This window comes from Ambystoma mexicanum, chromosome 2p (genome assembly GCF_040938575.1).
Source record: "Ambystoma mexicanum isolate Mex_15411 chromosome 2p, UKY_AmexF1_1, whole genome shotgun sequence".
Classification (NCBI taxonomy): domain Eukaryota; kingdom Metazoa; phylum Chordata; class Amphibia; order Caudata; family Ambystomatidae; genus Ambystoma; species Ambystoma mexicanum.
Window position 1 is genome coordinate 1351486527 of NC_090923.1, and position 19043 is coordinate 1351505569.

At 46.2% G+C, this 19043-nt stretch overlaps 1 protein-coding gene across 7 annotated transcripts in view; it reads left to right on the plus strand.

Annotated features, from left to right (window-relative positions):
- The window catches only part of TOM1L2 (target of myb1 like 2 membrane trafficking protein), a 1130890-nt gene that overhangs the window by 844540 nt on the left and 267307 nt on the right, over positions 1-19043 (plus strand). For all 7 annotated transcript variants that reach the window (XM_069645711.1, XM_069645714.1, XM_069645717.1 and 4 more), the window contains 3 exons: positions 13806-13851; positions 14107-14263; positions 14950-15067. In XM_069645711.1, coding sequence (XP_069501812.1) covers positions 13806-13851; positions 14107-14263; positions 14950-15067 — 321 coding nt within the window. The remainder of the gene's footprint in view (positions 1-13805; positions 13852-14106; positions 14264-14949; positions 15068-19043) is intronic.

Here is a 19043-nt window from a genome sequence, read left to right on the forward strand (position 1 = left end):
AGACACAGCCGCTGAAACAGTGGCCGAAGCAGGTTATTTCAACAATTACAGATACACAGGGTTCAGTATACACTGGGGATACCCCTCATCACAGGCACTCCACAGGAAGCCCTATCCTTCACAACAGGAGAAAATCATTTTTCCCCTACAAGACTCCATCTACTAGCCCATGGACCAGACAAAGATTTGAGAGTACCATGGACCAAATGGCAACCTTTGTCGATTTCCTAGGTAAGCACCCTATTAAAAAAAAAAACACATCTCCTGGGAGAAATGGGGGGCAGGATTACCCCCAGCTAAAGCACCTAAAATGTAACAAACCCACCCTTATGAGGAGTCTGTAATAACTGTAGATGAAGATGATGGGGATGACGTATTTTAGAAAAATGATCCCGGCACAGACCTCGATGAGCCAGATATGTTTTTTCTACAATCCCCAAATATAACAGTGGAGCCGATTGCCAACTCCCCTATTGATGGCCAGCTATTTTATAATGATCTTTTAAAAAGATCTGCTGATCACTTTAAAATTGATACACAGGAGTCAGAAGAAGATACCGACAATATACTAAATGAAAAGGAACAAGTAGGGTAATACATCCCCCGTTACACATCTCACTCTATCTTACTACTCCCGCCCTTACTAGACCTGCCGATCTGCGCGCTGAGAAGCGATTTAAACCAGCATCGACAGACCCTCTTTTCAAGGGCAATTTTAATCCCGACTATCTGGTAGTTACAACCACACGCAAACAGGTGGGCACACCCCTGGCCATCTCAGAAGCTCTACCTGATAAAGAGAGCAAGATGGTCTACTCACTCGACAAGATTGCAACTTGTGTAGCGTTCCAAATGAGAATTGCCAATAATGATAAACCTATGGCTAGTTTCAGTAGGGTATAGTGGGACCAGGTGGAGAAACGTTACTGGAGTGCCAGAACCTTTTGCAGTTGCAAATTCTAAAAACTCTTTCCGAAGTCAAGCAGGTCACTAATGCCATTATTAAAACTCCCAAGATGCTGCAGACACAGCAGGAAGGCTGGTGGATGAAGGTACACTTATTAAACGCCATGCATGGCTAGGAAACTCAGGCTTTAAACTTGACACAGGCCACTCTTATGAATATGTCAATTGAAGATAATGTACTATATGCTTAAGCTGTTAATGATGCTGTAGAAATGGCTATAAAAGAACACAAAACTCTAAAAAACCTTTGGCCAGATTGTCAACAAACCTTTTACGCAGCGAGGAGCTTATAGCAATAATCAGTTTTCGTGGCCAAGTGGTACGCAAGAGCAGCACAATCCACATATTCTCCAGGGGCTTCCACCAGCTCCTGGTTTACCAGCCAAGGGCAACCATTATACTCCTAGTCCTCTTTTCAAAGTCGATTCAGACGAGGGCGTAGTATGGGTAGAGGCCAAGCCGCTAGAGCCTCAGCCACCACCTCAAAGCAATGACTCCCTGATACAAGTCCCCTCCTATGTATCCCCAGAAGGGGATAGCACTTCACTTTTTGCCCACGCATAGGAGGGGATCGCAACAGTTAAGTGGGTACTATCAACAGTTATAAACGGATATTGCATTGAGTTCCTAGAAACGCTACGCAATCATCCACCAAAATCCTAGAACGTGTCCTTGGAACATCAACTAATCCTCCAGGCAGAGGTACTGTAGCTGCTGGAAAAGGGAGCCATAGAACTTGTCCCCCCCACCCCCCCATCACAGGTAAACAAGGGTATTTATTCTGTATACTTCCTTCTTCTAAAGAAAGAAAAGAGAATGCGCCCAGTGTTGGCTCTTTGACCTGTAAATACGTATTTCAAACCTCAAAAGTTCAGGATGACTACTTTACATAAACTCATTCCTCTACTAAGGAGGAGAGTCTACATGGAAACACTGGAAATGAAAGATGCATATTTTCATATTTCTATGTTGCTGGCCCACCGAAAATAACAAAGAAAGGTAGGGTCCACACACTACCAATTCAAAGTGCTACCCAGGGAATGCTTCAGCCCCTCAGGTTTTCACAAAATTTGTGGCGGCTCACCTGCGCAGGCAATCAATCCCGGTGTACCCTTCTCTAGATGACTGGCTCATAACCGGGGGACACTGCAAATGCGCCAGCAGTACACTCAACAGACCATAAACCGCCTGTTCCAACTAGGATTTTCTATCAACGAGAAAAAGTCAAGCCTAGTCCCCAGCCAAGTGAAACTATTTCTAGGGGCAATTATTCAGACAGAAGCCGCCCTAGCCTTCCCCTCCAATGAGAGGATCCAAAACATGTTGCTTCCAATCCCCTCTTACATAGCCAGTTGCCAGATAACTGTCTGGAAGGTGATGTGCCTTCTTGGTATGACCTCTTGCATCTTTATTGTGCCACACGCAAGGTTGCGCATGTTTTCAACAAAGGAATGCCTAGTGATACAATGCTCTCAAGCAAATAGACAGTGGGATGATCTAGTGGTTATGTCGCAAACTGTTGGCAGCATTTCAGTGGTGCACAAAGGACAACCTGCTAAAGGGCAAGCCCTGTGGCACTCCTCCAACACAGGCTACATTGACAACCGAGTCATCGCTTTCATGCTGGGGTGCTCATTATCTCCACCAAACAGCACACGCATGTGGACACAGATGCTAACAAACAAGCATATCCTCATCCTAGAGTTGCTAGCAGTGTTGAAATCCCTACAAGTTTTCCAGCACCACTTGACAGGGAAAAGGGTGTCCAGTCATTTTTTCGAATACAAAAGTTTTGAATGGCAAACTTTCGAATGTTTTTTTTCGAAATGTCATTCTTTCGAATGACAATTTGTTTGAAAAAAATTGAAAGTTTGCCTTTTGAAACTTGGGGTGGGGTTGGTGTGGGGGTTGGTGGGCGGAGGGAGGAACCCCCCCCCCCCCAATATACACTAAAACCTTGAAACATTAAATGGAGCTGTCCAGTGCTGAAATTACAGCACTGGACAGCTCCATCTAACGTTTCAACGTTACCAAAAAAAAAGCATTGAAATGCTACTTTTAACATGTAAAAGTGCATTTCAATTGAAACCAATGCATGACTATTGTCGACGGATTGGTTTAGAAAGAAATGCACTTTGCATGTTAAACATAGCATGTCTCAGCTTTTGTTTTCGAAACTTTTGTTTTTCAAATCTTTTGATTCGAAACTGACTGTAAACCGGGAAAACAGAACTAGTTCTTGTGGACAGCATAACTGCCATGTTTTTTTATCAACAAGTTACACATTCACGAAGTATATCCAAACTAGCACAGAAGCTCTGGAAAGAGTCTCCAGAGAAACATTTACCTTGTGTCACAACACATTCCAGGAAAACACAACTGTCTAGCAAATACATTAAGCAGAAACGCAGACCTTCCCTCAAACCACGAGTCGGAATTACATACAGACATTGTGAACAGCATGTTTGCAAAATGGTGCAACCAGACCTAGATCTGTTTGTCACACAAGAAAATGCAAAATACTGAACCTATTCTTCCAGGTTTCCCCTAAAAGCATCGAAGGGGAACGCACTGTGGATCAGTTGGTCAGGGATGTTTTGCGTACACATTTTCCCCGACCCCACTTCTCAACGGGGTGATCCACTAGATGCATCAGGTACAGTTACCAATGATCCTGGTTGCTCCAAAGTGGGTATGCCAGACATGGGCCTCCCAACTGCTCAAAATGTCAGTTTGCCCATCATTGGAACTGTCCAGCCCTTTTAACATGTTGTCACAGCATCAAGGGGCAACCCTCCATCCACACCCTCAGACATTTGACTTGGCAGCTTGGCTCCTGAATTCATAGAGTTCAGACATCTTAACTCACCTGACAGATGCATGGACACTTTAAAAGATGCATGTAAACCCAACACTAGACACCACTTCCTTTAAAAAATGGAACCGATTTGCCATATGGTGTAGAAAGTCTGTTCATCCCATTGACAGTGCACTATGTTGGAAGGTGAACAATCTATTGCACTTGTTAGACTCAGGCCTAGTATTCAATTATCTATGTTAAAAACCAGAGGGTGTTTCAAAACCTGGTCCCTGGGGATCCTGTACTCAGGTGGCCTGGGAAAATGCCTTCAATTTTGGATCTTGACCCTGGGGCGGACTAGCGAGTGAGGATCACCTGGGTGGAGGATCTTTAGGGACTAGGATGCCCTTGTGAGAAACATGGTATCCCGCTTTTCTTACTGACGACCAACCCTTCCCCTGCCTTCATGGGTTATTTGGGAATCAACTCCCCTGACTTCCTCTTATAGAACCATTAACAGTAGTGGTAAGCGATTGTGTGATAAATTGAAACAAGACAGGCTTGACCCCGGCAGAGGGAAACCTGTGCAAAACTGTGAGAAATTTAGAATATATGAACTGAGTAATTGATGGAAAGGCGGGCAAAGCCTAAAGAAGAGATTGAACTACCAGAAGTTGAAAGCCTAAGATTGAACTGTTGAATTGTACCAGTAAGCCAAAGTGTGCAAGACTGACAGAACTGTGCCATCCACCTATCCTTTTTTTTTCAGAGACTCTCTAAATCCTGTGGGGTTCAACCTGGGGAAGGGAGTTGGTTCTGAATCCATTGACATTTCCTTTTGAGACACTATTTTCATTTTGTTTTCCCTAAACACATTTGTTATTCTAAGAAGGAGGGCAAGGTTTGGTTTTCTTAATATAGGCCTTTTTTATTTTGACCAGACTGACTTGGACGTATTTGTTATTGTTTAATGGTCGAGATTACTTCCATTTTACAGTTGGGGCCAGTTAGGAATTTTACCATTCCAATCAAAGTGTAAATTAAGGTTTTTGAAACTTGTGTCCATTGTGTATGTGTCTACTATTGATACCATGCCTTCCTCACATCTAAAATTCCATTTAGATGCTCTTTCTGCTTACATTACTTCACAGAGCAAGTTGTCATGGTGGAAAATTCCAGTCGTGAAAGCCTTTATCCCCCCGATTGCAAATTCACCCCGAGCGTGGGATTTAAACATTGCCCCTCATTACAAGGTGGGCGCAAAAGGATACTGGGCACCGGTAATGAAACCGGTGCTGGTAATCCCTTTGCGCCCTACTACGAGGTCCCTTTGCGGGTCCCGTTAAGGCTGCCTGGTTTTACCAGGCGGCCTTAGCTGGAGCCGCCAAGGGACCAGGGAGCAATAACGGTACCGCAAATTGCGGTACCGTTATTTGCACCTTCCCCATTCCCATTGAGCCCTATGGGGGCTCAAATGGGAATGGGGAATGGGTCTGGTGAATGGGGAATTGCCGGTCCCGCCGACCTAGGACTGGACCGGTAATTACTCCCTTGACCAGACAGAGTCGGACCGATTTTGGAGGCAGCCATGGCGCTAATAGCACCATGGCTACCTCCAAACTCGGAATGGGGGCAATGTCTTAAGTAGACTCATGAGTCCTCCCTTCGAAACCATGCATAAAGCAAGTCTCTGAGATCTTTCCTACAAGGCCACTTTTCTTATAGCCAGCACCTCTATAAGAACAGTAAGTGAGCTACAAGCATTATCAGTCTCAGAGCCTTTTGTCATGATACATAAAAACAAGGTTGTCTTAAGAACACATCCACGGTTTGCACCTAAATTAATTTCTAAGTCCCATGTCAACCATTTGATTTAACTGCCAGCATTTTTCAAAACACACCAAAACTCGGGGAAGAGTCCTCCACACACTAGATTTTAGGAGAGCTGTTATCAACAAAACGAAACCAATAAATAAAACTCATATTTTTTTTTAAAAAAATTAAAGAGAATTAAAGAAAACGCGGGGCAGGTGGGAGCCCTGTGCAGGGACGGCTCATCCATAAAGGGCGGGTCGCGTTGGCCCAGTGCCCCCCCCTCACCCATTATGGAGGAGCCAGCCTAGTGAAACACTGAGCATTCCGTCAGCTGGTTTGTCAAGCTGAGGAAGCGCTCCTGGGCTGGTTGAACTGTCAAAGGGAAACACTGTTCTTTGGAAATAAATTGTGTTATATAGATTGTGTGAACCATCTTCTACTTCCTCGTGAGTGATCTGTACCCTATGCCATTACTGTTGAGATGGATTTCTAAACTCTGACCTGGTGGGTAGAGGCTTAGGAGTTACATCACATAAGAACACTTTTAAAAGCAATATTAAATACTAGTAATGCTAGTTTACTTATCACCATTCAATGTGTATGCTACAACAATACTTAGGCGGAAGGACACCCTATCCCTATAGAGTGCCACTATCACTAGGTTGGAGATTGTGTGCCATATTTAATATTGCTTTTACAAGTATTCTTATGTGATATACCTGTTGTTGTACCTAACACTTAAGCCAATGTTTACCATTAATCAGGTTCCCTGATTGTTTTTGTGTAGAAGCTTAGGAGGCCACTCTCGTTAAGTGGATCAGGAGAACCTTCTGGGCAAGCCAGACCAATCTAGGTAGCTTGGCAGGCAGTCAAGACTAAGTGTCAGGGGGGGTGAGAGTGATCGGAAGCCCTCAATGCGCACACACAGTAACAAACCACAGGTTACTCTTAGACAAGTGTATATGAAAAATATCTATACATGTATTGCCTGCCGGACCAATAGACACAAGTAAATGTCAGTTATATAAAAACAGTTGCCACACAAATACTATACTAGATAATATATAAACAATATGTTTCCTAATGCGACAAAGGAGTAAAACACAGCCACAACCTGTAAAGAGAAGAAGGGTGAGTTAACACACTAGGAACATTAGACAATTCTTAAGACAATTCTTCAGTCGTTCCCTAACTCTCGATTCCAGCCTTAAGAAGTGGAGAGCCTTGTGCTCAAGAGTACAGTTGCGCGCAAGAGCGCACGATCGTGCATGCAGAACAAAAAGCGGTTCTTCTTGGGAGAGCTGTAGCAAGTTAGGAAGGGGCTGAAGGCTATGAAGAATGGGTTCCCACTATTCCAGTAGGGTCTGCCCTTGACGGCAGAGCAGTTTTGAAAAGGTGAGAATAGCTAGGGAGCGCAGGCTAACCCAGCCAAAAGTGAATACCTTTTTAGGGATATTTGTGCGTAAAAGACATTGGTTGTGCCAAGGAGCCACTGGTACGTGTTCCAATTACTCACCGACCCTCGGCACAGTCCGGACCAAACGTTGCCAGTTTAGTCGAGGTCGCTTGTAGGTTAGAGTCCTGCAGTTTAGCTGCGCTCCGGCTCTCAGCGGCTGCAGGATAGAACAATCGTCTGTGACGGCACAGTTGCCTTTTCTCAGCTTCCTAAGTGGATGCAAAGAAAATTCCGGTGCAGCAGCCTTCAGGGCACAGGAGAGCAGGTCAGCAAGGCACCTACAGCGATCGTCGCCGAATAGTGATGCGGGAATCATAGATGCGTGCAGCATTACACACTCTTCTAATTCGGGACCCAGAGGAGCTAGGCCTTTGGAATGTGGTAGAAGAGAGCATGGGACCACAAGCAAACGATGTCCCAAGTCTCTGGTTCCAACTCGAGACAGCAGTGGTTCTGTGGGATACCCTGAGTTTGCGCTGGGCAGTTCGCTGGACGGCCCGCAAACACTTACGAAGCGCTCGTTCGGCGGGTAAGCAGGGGGCGCCAAGACTAGTTCACACTACTCCAAAGGGGCAAAGCGCCTTGTTAGGGAGAATTCTCTGTTTAGGCTGAATTTCCTAACCTAGTGAGTCCCCCATCAGCTTTGCTGGATTTCTGGAGTTTGTTTTTTTCCTCCTGCCAAGAGTGAGACTCTTTTCCTCCCACTCTTGGACATGATTAATGGTTTCCTTTGACTGGTAATGTGTTTTATGGGCTATGGGGTCCTTTACTCCATAGGGTCTCATGTGTTTTTCCTATGTGTGTTACACAGCACCCTCCGTGCAGTAACACAGGGGTGTCATAGTGACACCCCACCATAGACTCCATACCCTGGGACTGACTACTGTCTCCCAGGGCATGTAAAGTCACCATTGGCTTTACTAGTCCCAACTTATTAACAGAAACCAGTACAAACCATCATATTGTGGACGTACTGGTCGGGGCATTTCGATTGCCCCGGGGTCTGTTAGTCGAGGGGGCACGTCTCCGTCCCCCCTGATCGAGTTTTGGCTGGTGGCAGTGGAAACTAGTTTTTATATTCGACTGCGAATATTTTCCTATGGGATTTTCCCATTGTTCGAGGCTACCAACTTTAATTATTTAATTCTCATAGCCTCGAACATACCACCGGTTTATTTAATTAATATTAATTCTCCGGTTGGTATTTTTTGCCAAGACTCGATTCTAAAATGGCGTTTGTGTTCTCTTCTGTGACTCCAACCCAAGTCGAGCCCTTTGTTCCACTTTTTGGCGGGCTTCTCCACAGAAGCCTTCAAAAGTGGTGCCACTCTGTCTGGGTACCATAGGGGATGTGGGAGGGGGTTTAGGCACCCTGGACCGAGTTACCTTGGTAACTCAGGTCGCACTCTTGTGTGATTGGCCCGGCTCACCACTTAGCATGTTTGAGTGACAGCTAGGCTGAGTGAATGGGGGTTTTCTGCATAAAAGCAGGGCTTTGGGGACTGGAACTTTAGAAGTCGCCACAGGACCTGAGAATCCGACGAGGGAGAAGCTGAGCCGACCTACCACGACGACACCACCGGTGGAGCCCTGCAGAACCGACTCGCCACTTCCCGACGACAGAGAAGATCTCCCGGCTGGAGAGGCTTCTTCCCCTGACTGGTGGGCACAACCAGTTTTCCTTTCTTTCTTCGCACCCCAGCCCGGTTTGTGATCGAACTGCCCGTGCCAAGCACCCCGGCAGCCGGATAGCCACTCACCATTGAAACGCAAATCACCTGACCGCTCCTTGTACCTCAAACTCCGCGGCTGGTTTCTTCCCTGGCAGTGCAACAGACTCCTGTCTTCCTCCACGACGAGATCCTCTCTTCCCCCGGACGAAGCACTGACTTGCACCCGCTGCCAGGAACAACTGCCCCCGCTGGAGCGTTCTCACCACTTTAAGGTACTGTGTCCGCCAGGCCTCCCTTTCTAAAGATTGCTACAAGGTAATAATAACTCCTTAACCTTTTGGACTGGGCTGGCCGCCTTGACCCTCTAACTGGTCCCTTTCTGTGGTCCAACTCGTTTTTGAACCTTTACAAGACTTTTGTGCACGGCAACCATGTGACCTTGGACACGTTTCGTTTGGATCCTCTGAAAGTGGATCCGGCCTCTTGAACTCTAACTTCATGGTTTTACCTTGCCTTCCTCTCTTGTTGTGTTCTTGAAAAAGTGTTGGGATCTGTTTCAATTTGTTCTCTGCTTTTCTCTCCCTTTTTAAAACGAACTATTAGAGTGCCATCTAGGTTAAGCGCTCACCGCTGTCTGAAAATAAGTGGGGCTTTACTTAAGACTTGTCTAATATTCTTTTAAGGGAGTGTATATCTTTTAGTGACCGTGTTTTTGAATTGCTTACTATTAGTGCCTGTGTGTTTTTCTAGATGTGGTTTTTAAATAAATAATGATATCTCTTTTACTCCAAGCCCTGGTCAGTGTTTACTTGTTCTATTGTGTGCTCTTGACCTATTGTGAATACTCTGTATACTGCCTAACTCTTCTTTGAGGGAAGTCTGACTGCTCAGCCACAGCTACCAAGTGAATCTGTGTGGTACAGACTGCTACCAAGTGGGTTTACTGCCAAACACCTGTAGTCATAAATCTTTTGCAGTGGCCCCAGAGGGAACTGCACAGGTTTCTGCCTAACACGCCTTCGAAGGCCTTTTTGATCTATGAAGAAAACAGGGGTCGGACGGGACAGCAGAGGGCGAGGGTGCTAAAACCTTCCAATGCATCTCCCGCGGTTTCATAAGTCTGTTTCTTCGTACTGGATACTTGGCTACTTCTGTGGTTCGGGGAGAACTCAGGTGATCGACCTGCAATGGATGCAGCGCCCCTTCTCTCATCCAAGATTAGCTTTGTGCCAATATAGAGGACTTCCAATCGAAGATCTGCTCTCATGCAGGCATCCCAGTCGTGGACCAATCACGGTCCACGGTGGTCCCAGTCATTCAGGCACTCCAGAGATCCTGGCACCAGTAGTGTGGATTGGGACCAGACAGTCCCAACCTGCTTCCTGGGCACATACACGTGACAGGCAGAAGCCTGCGAAAGAGATCAGTTTTCGCAGGAGACTGCATGCCCAAATAAGGAAAACCCGGGTTACTCGACCTGGGTGAAGGCAAGGGACAAAATGGCCATGGGACAGAACAAAAGACTTTGTGGCTTTACCACTTTTGAACCTGGCCACAGTCTTGAACCAAACGCGGTAAACGCGGTGTGATCCTGTAAAAGGAAGTAAAACACTCATAAAAAGTCATTGCTGCCACCAGTTCGTCCCAGGCACACTTCTACATTCACCAAAAATCCTTTGAGGGTGTCAAGGCCATAAAACAAAAAGGTCCCCAGCGCATGGTACAGGAAGGCACATTGTGCACTTTTAAATAGTTACCAAGAAATGGCAACATAGTTGAATACTAAGGGAAGCATAGTTTCCCAGTACTGACAAGTCTGAAGGACGTTTGTTTCCCCATAACAAGTGAGCAAAAGCCCAGGGGAGCGCAGCTCCACTGGGAAAAGTCAGGATAGGATAGCCAAACAAAAGCAAAAGGTTTGGGGGGGGTCCACAAATGGAGGAATAATTATACATTGATTAGATCTATCCCAACAATTACCCCTTCCAAAAGTAATGCTTAATTGCTCTGTCAGTTGTGAGTATGGTCTATCTTCAGTAGAAACTCTGCATGTCCTCTATGCTCTCTTGTAACCCCACACCATTTACTGTGTTGACATTCTGCATCTGTCATTTAAGGGATGCTTTATTATAGATGTTCATCGACAGGACATGTAAGTAAATCACAGCGTTTGCAACAGCCGCATTGACTGCGTTCCCCAGAAACCGTTTTCTTCTATCAGCAGCCATCTTTTCTCCGAAGGATTCTATCGGTTCGGCTTGTTAATCAAAGTGTTGCACTCTTAGGAAGTCCGGTTTCAATGAGCCGTAACATGAATAGAAGGCGTAAAAGCCTTGCGTAACATTTTAACCACGTCAGTTCATGCCACAGCTCATTTTCAATTGTTTATATGGCAGAGAGAAGGGGCGTAACGCCACTTGCATTTCAGCTGCCTCCCTTCCTTTCCACCATACAAATGCTCTAGCATTTGCGGCGGCATGGATTCCCATAGCTACGCCATATAGTGTACAAGGCAGCCAGCGTGTACAATTACAATGAAACCCTTCCCGACATGCTCTCAAGTTGGGCTGGGTTTTATTGTAATTCTGAGCGCTGCTTGCCATGCGAGCATGACAAGCGGCACTCACATTTGTAAATGGTGCTCTCACTTTGCACCCCGCCGTGCCTTTGCCAAAAATGTGTTGGATGGAGCACACCTACTTGGATGTCAACATTTAACGGCTCCCTGCAGCCAAATTAATAATTTCAAGAAAATGTGCTTATATATTGTGCGTAAAAGTTGGCATACAATAAATGCTAGAAGAATTTAGATAGTACTTGGAAATCATGACGGGGTAAAGTAAGCCACGTGCCTCAGTCCTCCTTGGTGTTTGGCTCTGCAATTGATGGTGAAGCTGGCATTTCATTTTTCGAATTCTTCTCTATCAGACATTTGGCACTAGCAAGAGTAATTTTTTTTTTTTTTTGCAACATCAGTCTAATATGTCTCAGCGTTAACACTGTGACATCAGACTTTTATTACAAACATTTTTTTTCGCGTGTTCCTCCAAAAACGCTACCATTAGATCAAACCAAGAGAGAAAATGCAATAAAGATAAGTGCAAAGAGAACACACAGGAGCGACCGAAGCCACCGTGCAAGTGCCATCTAGCTTCGTGATTAGGACGGCACGGTCTGAGTTTAATTGACCCACAGCCTTCAAATTGAGAGAGGCGATGAAATCAACTATCGCACAGCTATATTTCACGAATTGCCTGCCATTGCATGAGACCACCAATCTCGAGAATCTGGGCTCGCAGGACAAAAGTTCCCAAGATGTTGGATACGTTTTGCCGTAATTGACGTGCATTTAGTTATTAAATGTTCAAGGGTTTCGGGCTCCTTCAAGCAAAATCGGCATATGCAATTTGGCAATAGCAAGAGTAATTTCCAAAAGTGGAAAATGATGCATCGTTATTCGATGTGTATGTCTGAAAAGGTAGAATTCGAGTCCTAATGTTATGGCTTGGGCACTGATGCCTGCTTAGGTATGTGCTTTAAACACACTGGGCCTCATCACGAGTCTGGCAGTAACCCTTAAAAACAGCGGTAGTGCTATTACCGCCGGATTTAAGGGTCCGCCAGATCATGGCTTTGGCGGATTTCCCCCCAGCTCTAGAAGGGGGGAAATCCGCAGCAAAATTGCTGATTTTTGGCACGATTACCACTGGCGGGAAATCCGCCGGCGGTAATAGCGCAAATTTTCCCCATTGGGCCCAATGGGGAATGAGGAATTCCTGAATGGGCCCAATGGGGAATGGGCAATAACCCTTCCGCCAAACCCGTGATCCGGCGCTAATAGCGCCAGGGGGTTTGGCGGTAGGGCTATTAGCGCGTTACCGCCCAACTCGTGATGAGGCCCACTGGGCCGCATCACGAGTTTGGCGGTAACCCTTAAATGCGGCGGTAGCGCTATTACCGCCGCATTTAAGGGTCCGCCAAATCACGGGTTTGGCAGATTTACCCCCAGCTCTGAGCTGGGGGGAAATCTGCAGAAATTTCGCGCTCTTACCGCCGACGGGGAATCCGCTGGCTGTAAGAGCGCAAAAATTCCTCATTGAGCCCAATGGGGAATTCCCGAATGGGCTCAGTGGGGAATGGGCAATACCCGTTCCGCCAAACCCGTGATCCGGCGCTATTAGCTCCGGGGGTGTACGTTACCGCCCAACTCGTGTTGAGGCCCACTGACTCTTCCTAGTACTCGCTACTGCATGCAAAAATGCGAATCTATTACAAGTTAGTGAAGAAAAGGTTGCCTTTCTAAATGCAATCGATGCAGCCTGATATCGTTTACAGATCCGAAACATCCGTACAGGTCATTAAAGTGGCATATGAACTAATCCAGCACAGGAAATGGGCCGGAACAAGATGGAGCGGCGCTTCAGCAAGGCATGCCTTGCAGAGCACTGCCCTGTCCCCAAACCCAGGGGGTGACACACACGCTCTAAAGCTGCGTTCTCGCACTGACGTGCAAAACGTCCTTCAACGAGCAGGCGACGCTGCAGCCCTTCTATGTCTAATGAAAGCAGTCTGCTCGCTGTGATAACCTTGCTTCAGAAAAGGATCTGTCTTGAAGCCGAGTTATCACATGCACGAGCAATCCACCGTTCAACAGGTAGACACGTTAAGCACACTCGGCCCGGGACACTGAATACAGAAACAGCCAAAGCCTCATACTTGTTGCAGCTGTCCAAACTGGTATATATGTCCTGCAATGTGCAGACATTTTTTTCTTAGGGTGAGTCCTGTGACCAATCAAAACTGCAGAGCCCAACTTCCACTATTTGCTCAAAAGGTTCTCTCACTTAATTGTTTTCTTTCAAGATTTGTGTTCATTCCATTGTACCACCAGAAGGCAGCAATATGCAATACGTGGTTCTATATCCAATACCAAGCTGCAAAATGTATTTTACAGGTGAGTAGCTATTTTAAAAGTGAGTAGCATTTTGCAGCTTAGCATCTGAGATGTTCTAAGTAATTGTTAATGTCCTCTTAGCACAATATGGAAGAGGCTCTTTCTGCAGAGTATTGACACCTGTATTTATTTCTTTGCCAGGTTTGAACGGTACAGATCGGGCCGTGCGGCACAGACTGCTAATGGGGTAGGTATGCCTATTGGAGGCTTGTATGTGTGCTGATCTATCCAGGCCGGTCCTGCCAAATGAAGTGATTTTATGGAATGGAAATACGATGGTCTACCTCTTGCATTGGCCTGAGATGCAGCGCTACGCGGACTGGATATGGGCTGCATGCACCATGGTCACCCTTGTTATTTGTGAGGTGGCACAGCACTGTGCACTTGCGCAGAACGAACGCTGTGTGACATTAACCGGCTTTCCGCTTGATTTCCTTGTCAGGTAATGAACGAGGTGACCGAGGATAATTTGATAGACTTGGGCCCAGGATCCCCTGCTGTGGTGAGCCCCATGGTGGGGAACTCGGCCCCCACTGCAGTCAGCTCCATGGTGGGGAGCACACCACCTGCCGTTCTTTCCACTCATCTCGCTGGACTTGGTACGTTTTTAGGACTCGGCGATTGAACCAGTTTGCCAAATGATGCTCACCACGCCCCATTCTGATCCCAGACCTTAATCACACACACATTGTTATTACGCAAGCAATGTTTGACTAATATCATGGTTGCAGCATCTCGCAATAAATACTTTATTTTAATTGCTTTCAACTGGACTTAAACCCCAATTGTTTGCATGAGCATAGTGGTTAACTATTAGCCCAAGACGTGAAAAAAGACCCTTTCCTTCTGTGATCTGATTTTCGTCTTTGACAACCGCTCTTTGGAAAAGTGTTTCCGGCTATGGCAGTTCATTAACCAGCGTATCATTATTCAATTCTCCTCTGCCACCCTTGCTGTCTCTTCCTGAGGTGCATACCTTGTGGTAGAGGGCTAGTCATCTGAGCACCATGCCATCAACCCTACCACCTGATCACCTAATCGTATAGGCCCCCCCCACCATGCCGGCTAGTGCCGCCTAGACATGTTTTGTTATACATCATATGGAAATGCATGCCCGTGTCTCTGCCTTACTCCTATTATCTTTGTGTGCAAGCCTTGCCGTTGCACGAGTTTCTGATCATGTGACCTTTAAGGCTTTGTTTAAAGTTAAATTGCATTGTCCCTTTTTATGGTAATGTGCAGACAATGTATGCCCTAATTCCACATTGTGTTTGTGTAATCTTAGACTTGGGTACAAGTAGTGTCAGTGGCACTCTCGGCTCACTCCAGCACTGCAACCCCAGAGATGACTTTGACATGTTTGCACAGACCAGAAGCAACTCTTTGGCTGACCAGCGTAAAAAGTAAGTGTGTAATCTTCTAAAATCATGAACATAGGTTGTCATGTTCTAGTAAATGGTGGTTCTTGTATGTTAACAATGGAATGGTGGTATGTATCCCCTCCAATGCTACTGCCTTTATATTTTCCATATTGTACTGCAAAACGGAACAGTTGTATTTTATTTGTATAGCGCTATACACCAAAGCTCTGAACCTATAATTATGTAAAACAGTACAAACCAAATGAATAGGGATATCATAAACGAATTGGTGAGAGAGTAGATGGTCTTTAAGGCCAGAGCAGTAAAGAGGATAGGAGGAGATGGAACAAAAACGGGAACGGGTTCCAGTGAAGTAGCACCAAGAGATAGAGAGAGAGAACAATATCAAGACTGAGCACACCACGGGTGGGGAACTGAAAGAGAAGAAATTGGGACTGAGAGCAGAGGGAACGGGAGGGAGATGTGAGAAACCGGAGGCTATTCTCGCTCCTATTCCCTATGAAGCCTCTTGTCAGGTGACCAGGTATCCTGACCCTGGGGGTGGACTAGCGAGGGAGGATCACCTGGGTGGAGGGTCTTTAGGGACTAGGAGTGGGATTCCCTTGAGAGAAACATGGTATCCCTCTTTTCCTACTGATGACCAACCCAGCCCTTCCCCCGCCTTCATGGGTTATTATGAATCAACTCCCCTGACTTCCTCATATAGAACCACTAACAGTACTGGGACAAATAAGAGGCATCCAGGAGTAATGAAGACAAGGTACTTTTACCACTCTGGTACTGGGCCGAGGAAGAGGCTTGCTGAAAGTTGTGGAGGTCAGGCATGTCCCCTTAATGGGGGTCATGCGGAGCTGATTGCACATTCACACCTGCAGCCTGTTAAAGGGCTGCAGGTGTATAAAAAGAAAGCCCAATCAAATGATGTCAGAAGGAGTGGCAGTGATGGTGGAGCAGCAGTAGAGGCCAAGAATAGCAGCGGGGATGTGTACGTGTGCAACACGCCGACGGTTCATGGGAGTGCAGCTCGGGTGCTGTGGCTCCGTGAAACAAAACGAACACTAAAAGGAGAGCCGTGCAGGAAGGTGATCTCTTTTTTTGTGGTGTTCAAAATGCTTGTTCTCCTCGAGTTAGAAACAGACTCAGGAAGGCCTAAGGGGCAGGAGAGGAGGTGGAGCACTGAGGCAGAGAACAGAAGGCCAAGGGATCTGCACTGCGCTGCAACGTTCTTTCGACTGGATGTTCCTCCCATGTATTCCTCATCTATGATATTCGTATCTCACCAGCTCTGCTGCTTCGGAATTCTTTTTTCGGCAGAAGGCGCTGTGCACAAGATCGTGGCATCGATGTCCCTCGACGGTCTCCATAGCATGTTGACGTCCCCAGTCGTATAAGTAGCTTGTGCCGCGCCTGTTTACTTCAGTTCTGTTTTTTCGTGGTATGATTCGAGGAACACCCAGGCGTACCTCAGACTGAAAGGTCTTCGTGAATGAGAAGTGTAAATAATGTAAACTGTAGTGCGGGGTAGGATGGGAGGGGCGATGAGGAATACGTGGGAGGAACATCCAGTCGAAAGAATGTTACAGTTGGTAAGTAACTTGTTCTTTGAATGGATTGTGTCATCCCATGTATTCCTCATCTATGATAGACTCCCATAGCAGTAGTAAATTTGCAGGTGGGAGTTCTAATTATTTTTTTATCATGTACGGAATGAAGTACAGCTTTTGCAAACAGACCTTCCTGGGAAGAAGGGGCATCTAAGCAGTAATTCTTAATAAAGCTGTGCATTGATGCCCAAGTTGCAGCTGAACAAATATCAATTACAGGGACTCCCCTCTTCAGAGCCGCGTAAGTAGCCATACCCCTTGTGGAATGGGCACAAAGCCCTTCCGGTGGGTCTTTCCCAGCTAATCAGTAGCACTCTACTATAGCCAAAGTAATCCAGCGGGATATAGTTTGTTTTGTCACCGCTAATCCCAGTTTATGGCCGGTGTAACCCACTAAAAGTAGGTAATCCTGGCGCAAATTTGTCATTCTTGATATATAAAAACTCAGAGCCCTTTTTGGGTCCAGTCTATGTAACCTCTCCTCTTCGAATGGATTGTGTCCTCCCACGTATTCCTCATTTTATGATAAATCGTTATCTCCAGCTTCGGAAATAAAATTTCTCAGCAGAGGGCGTGGTGCTTGAGGTCGTGGCGTCTATTGTCCCTCGACGGACTCCGTACTCTGTCGATGTCACCGATGGTATAAATAGCTTGAGCCGCGCCCGTTGCTTCAGTTCCGTTTTTCCGATCGCTTCGCTATCAAGAACGGCGCGCTTGAGATTTTCTGTGAAAAAAATGTCATCTTCTTCGACTCCTTCGACACCCAAGACTGGGTTCAAGAAGTGCGTAGATTGTGGATCGAAAATGTCGATCATGGATCCTCACCGGATTTGTCTTTGGTGTCTCGGTTCCAGTCACCGGACCGACGACTGTGGTTCCTGCCAATTCATGACCGAGAAAGCTCTTCGTGAGAGGAGAGGTAAACTGTCAGTGGGGAGGGAAGCCAAGCGACTGATTCGAAGGAATCGGATCGCCATAGGCATTCAAAGAGTTCTCGATCTAGGAGTAGATCGAGACACTCTTCTTCCTCGTCCAATAAAATGAAGAGGAGACATAGATCTCCCTCATCATCATCTTCCGAGTCAACCAAAGAAATTCAATGTCTGACAAAATCGTATTCTCCCAGAAAATGGGAAGAATTTCGTAAAAGATGGAGGTATTCTAGAATGCGGCCTGACCCCCTCGAATGAACCTCGAAGAGCCATACCTCTAAGGTCGCTCCATTGGACGACAACGGGAAGTCTAAGACTAACTTGGTAAAAACCGGTAGTGTCGAGGATACTCGAAAAACTCGAGTCGACGACAAGTCGTCGAGGACTCTTCGAGAGTCAAGCACCTCTCCGGTGCCATGTAAAAAACATAAGTCGTCGAAGGCTTCCACAACTTCGACGCCATCAGCATCAACCGTTTCGGCATCGAAACCAAAAATAACCTCAACGCCTGTATCGAAGTCATCTTCAAAGTCATTGAAGATTCCTTCAACAACGTCGAAGGATTTTTCCATTCCTTCAACGCATATGGTAGAGGAAGAAAGAAGATTTACTCAGTTGCCCAGGTCAGACTTGTCCATGTCCTCAATTTATGAGGAATCTGGCTCGGAGGAAGAAGTCACTCCCTTTGGAGTTTCATATGGCACAAAACAAGTTCCTGAGGAACTCATTGATCAAGAGTCCAAAATGAGAGGCCTGAGTGACACTCTACACTATGCCAGTGGAATTGACACCTCCCCAGAATTAGAGTTTGCCAGACCTGATTCTGCAGAACATGCAGACTCAGGGTACAGGCGTCTTATGACCAGAGTAATATAGTATATGGGTTGGGGTAACACTTCACCTGTTTTTGAACAAGATGACATGACGGATATAATTGTCAGAGGTCCTCAAAAAGTGCTCCTCTTTCACAGGGCTCTTCAGAGGAGGGTGGAGAAAAACTGGGAAAAGCCTGAGCGCATTGCTGCTGCAGATAGTAATTTCCCCAAGAAATACAGACCAGCTGGTACGGATCCTGAATACTTAAACAGGCATCCGACTCCAGAAAGTCTAGTTATTCAGGCAGCATTCACATCAAGGCAAACTGCATATCCCACTATCCCTCCACATAGAGAGGATAAAAAAGTTGATGCCTGGGCACGTAAAGTTTTCACAGGCAGTATGGCCTTCAAATCAACAAATGTCACCTGTACCCTGGCCAGATTTACCCATACCATGTGGCACTGTATTTCAGCGGCGGATGAGCATATTCCGGAAGGCGAGGAAAGGGAAGGCGTCCTGAATATAGTCAAAGACGGGAAGGAGGCAATGGGGGAATGTCTCCAGTCTGGACTGGATACTGCTGATGGTATCGGCAGATCTATGGCTGCAAGCATTTTTCTACGCAGATTTGCGTGGTTGAGG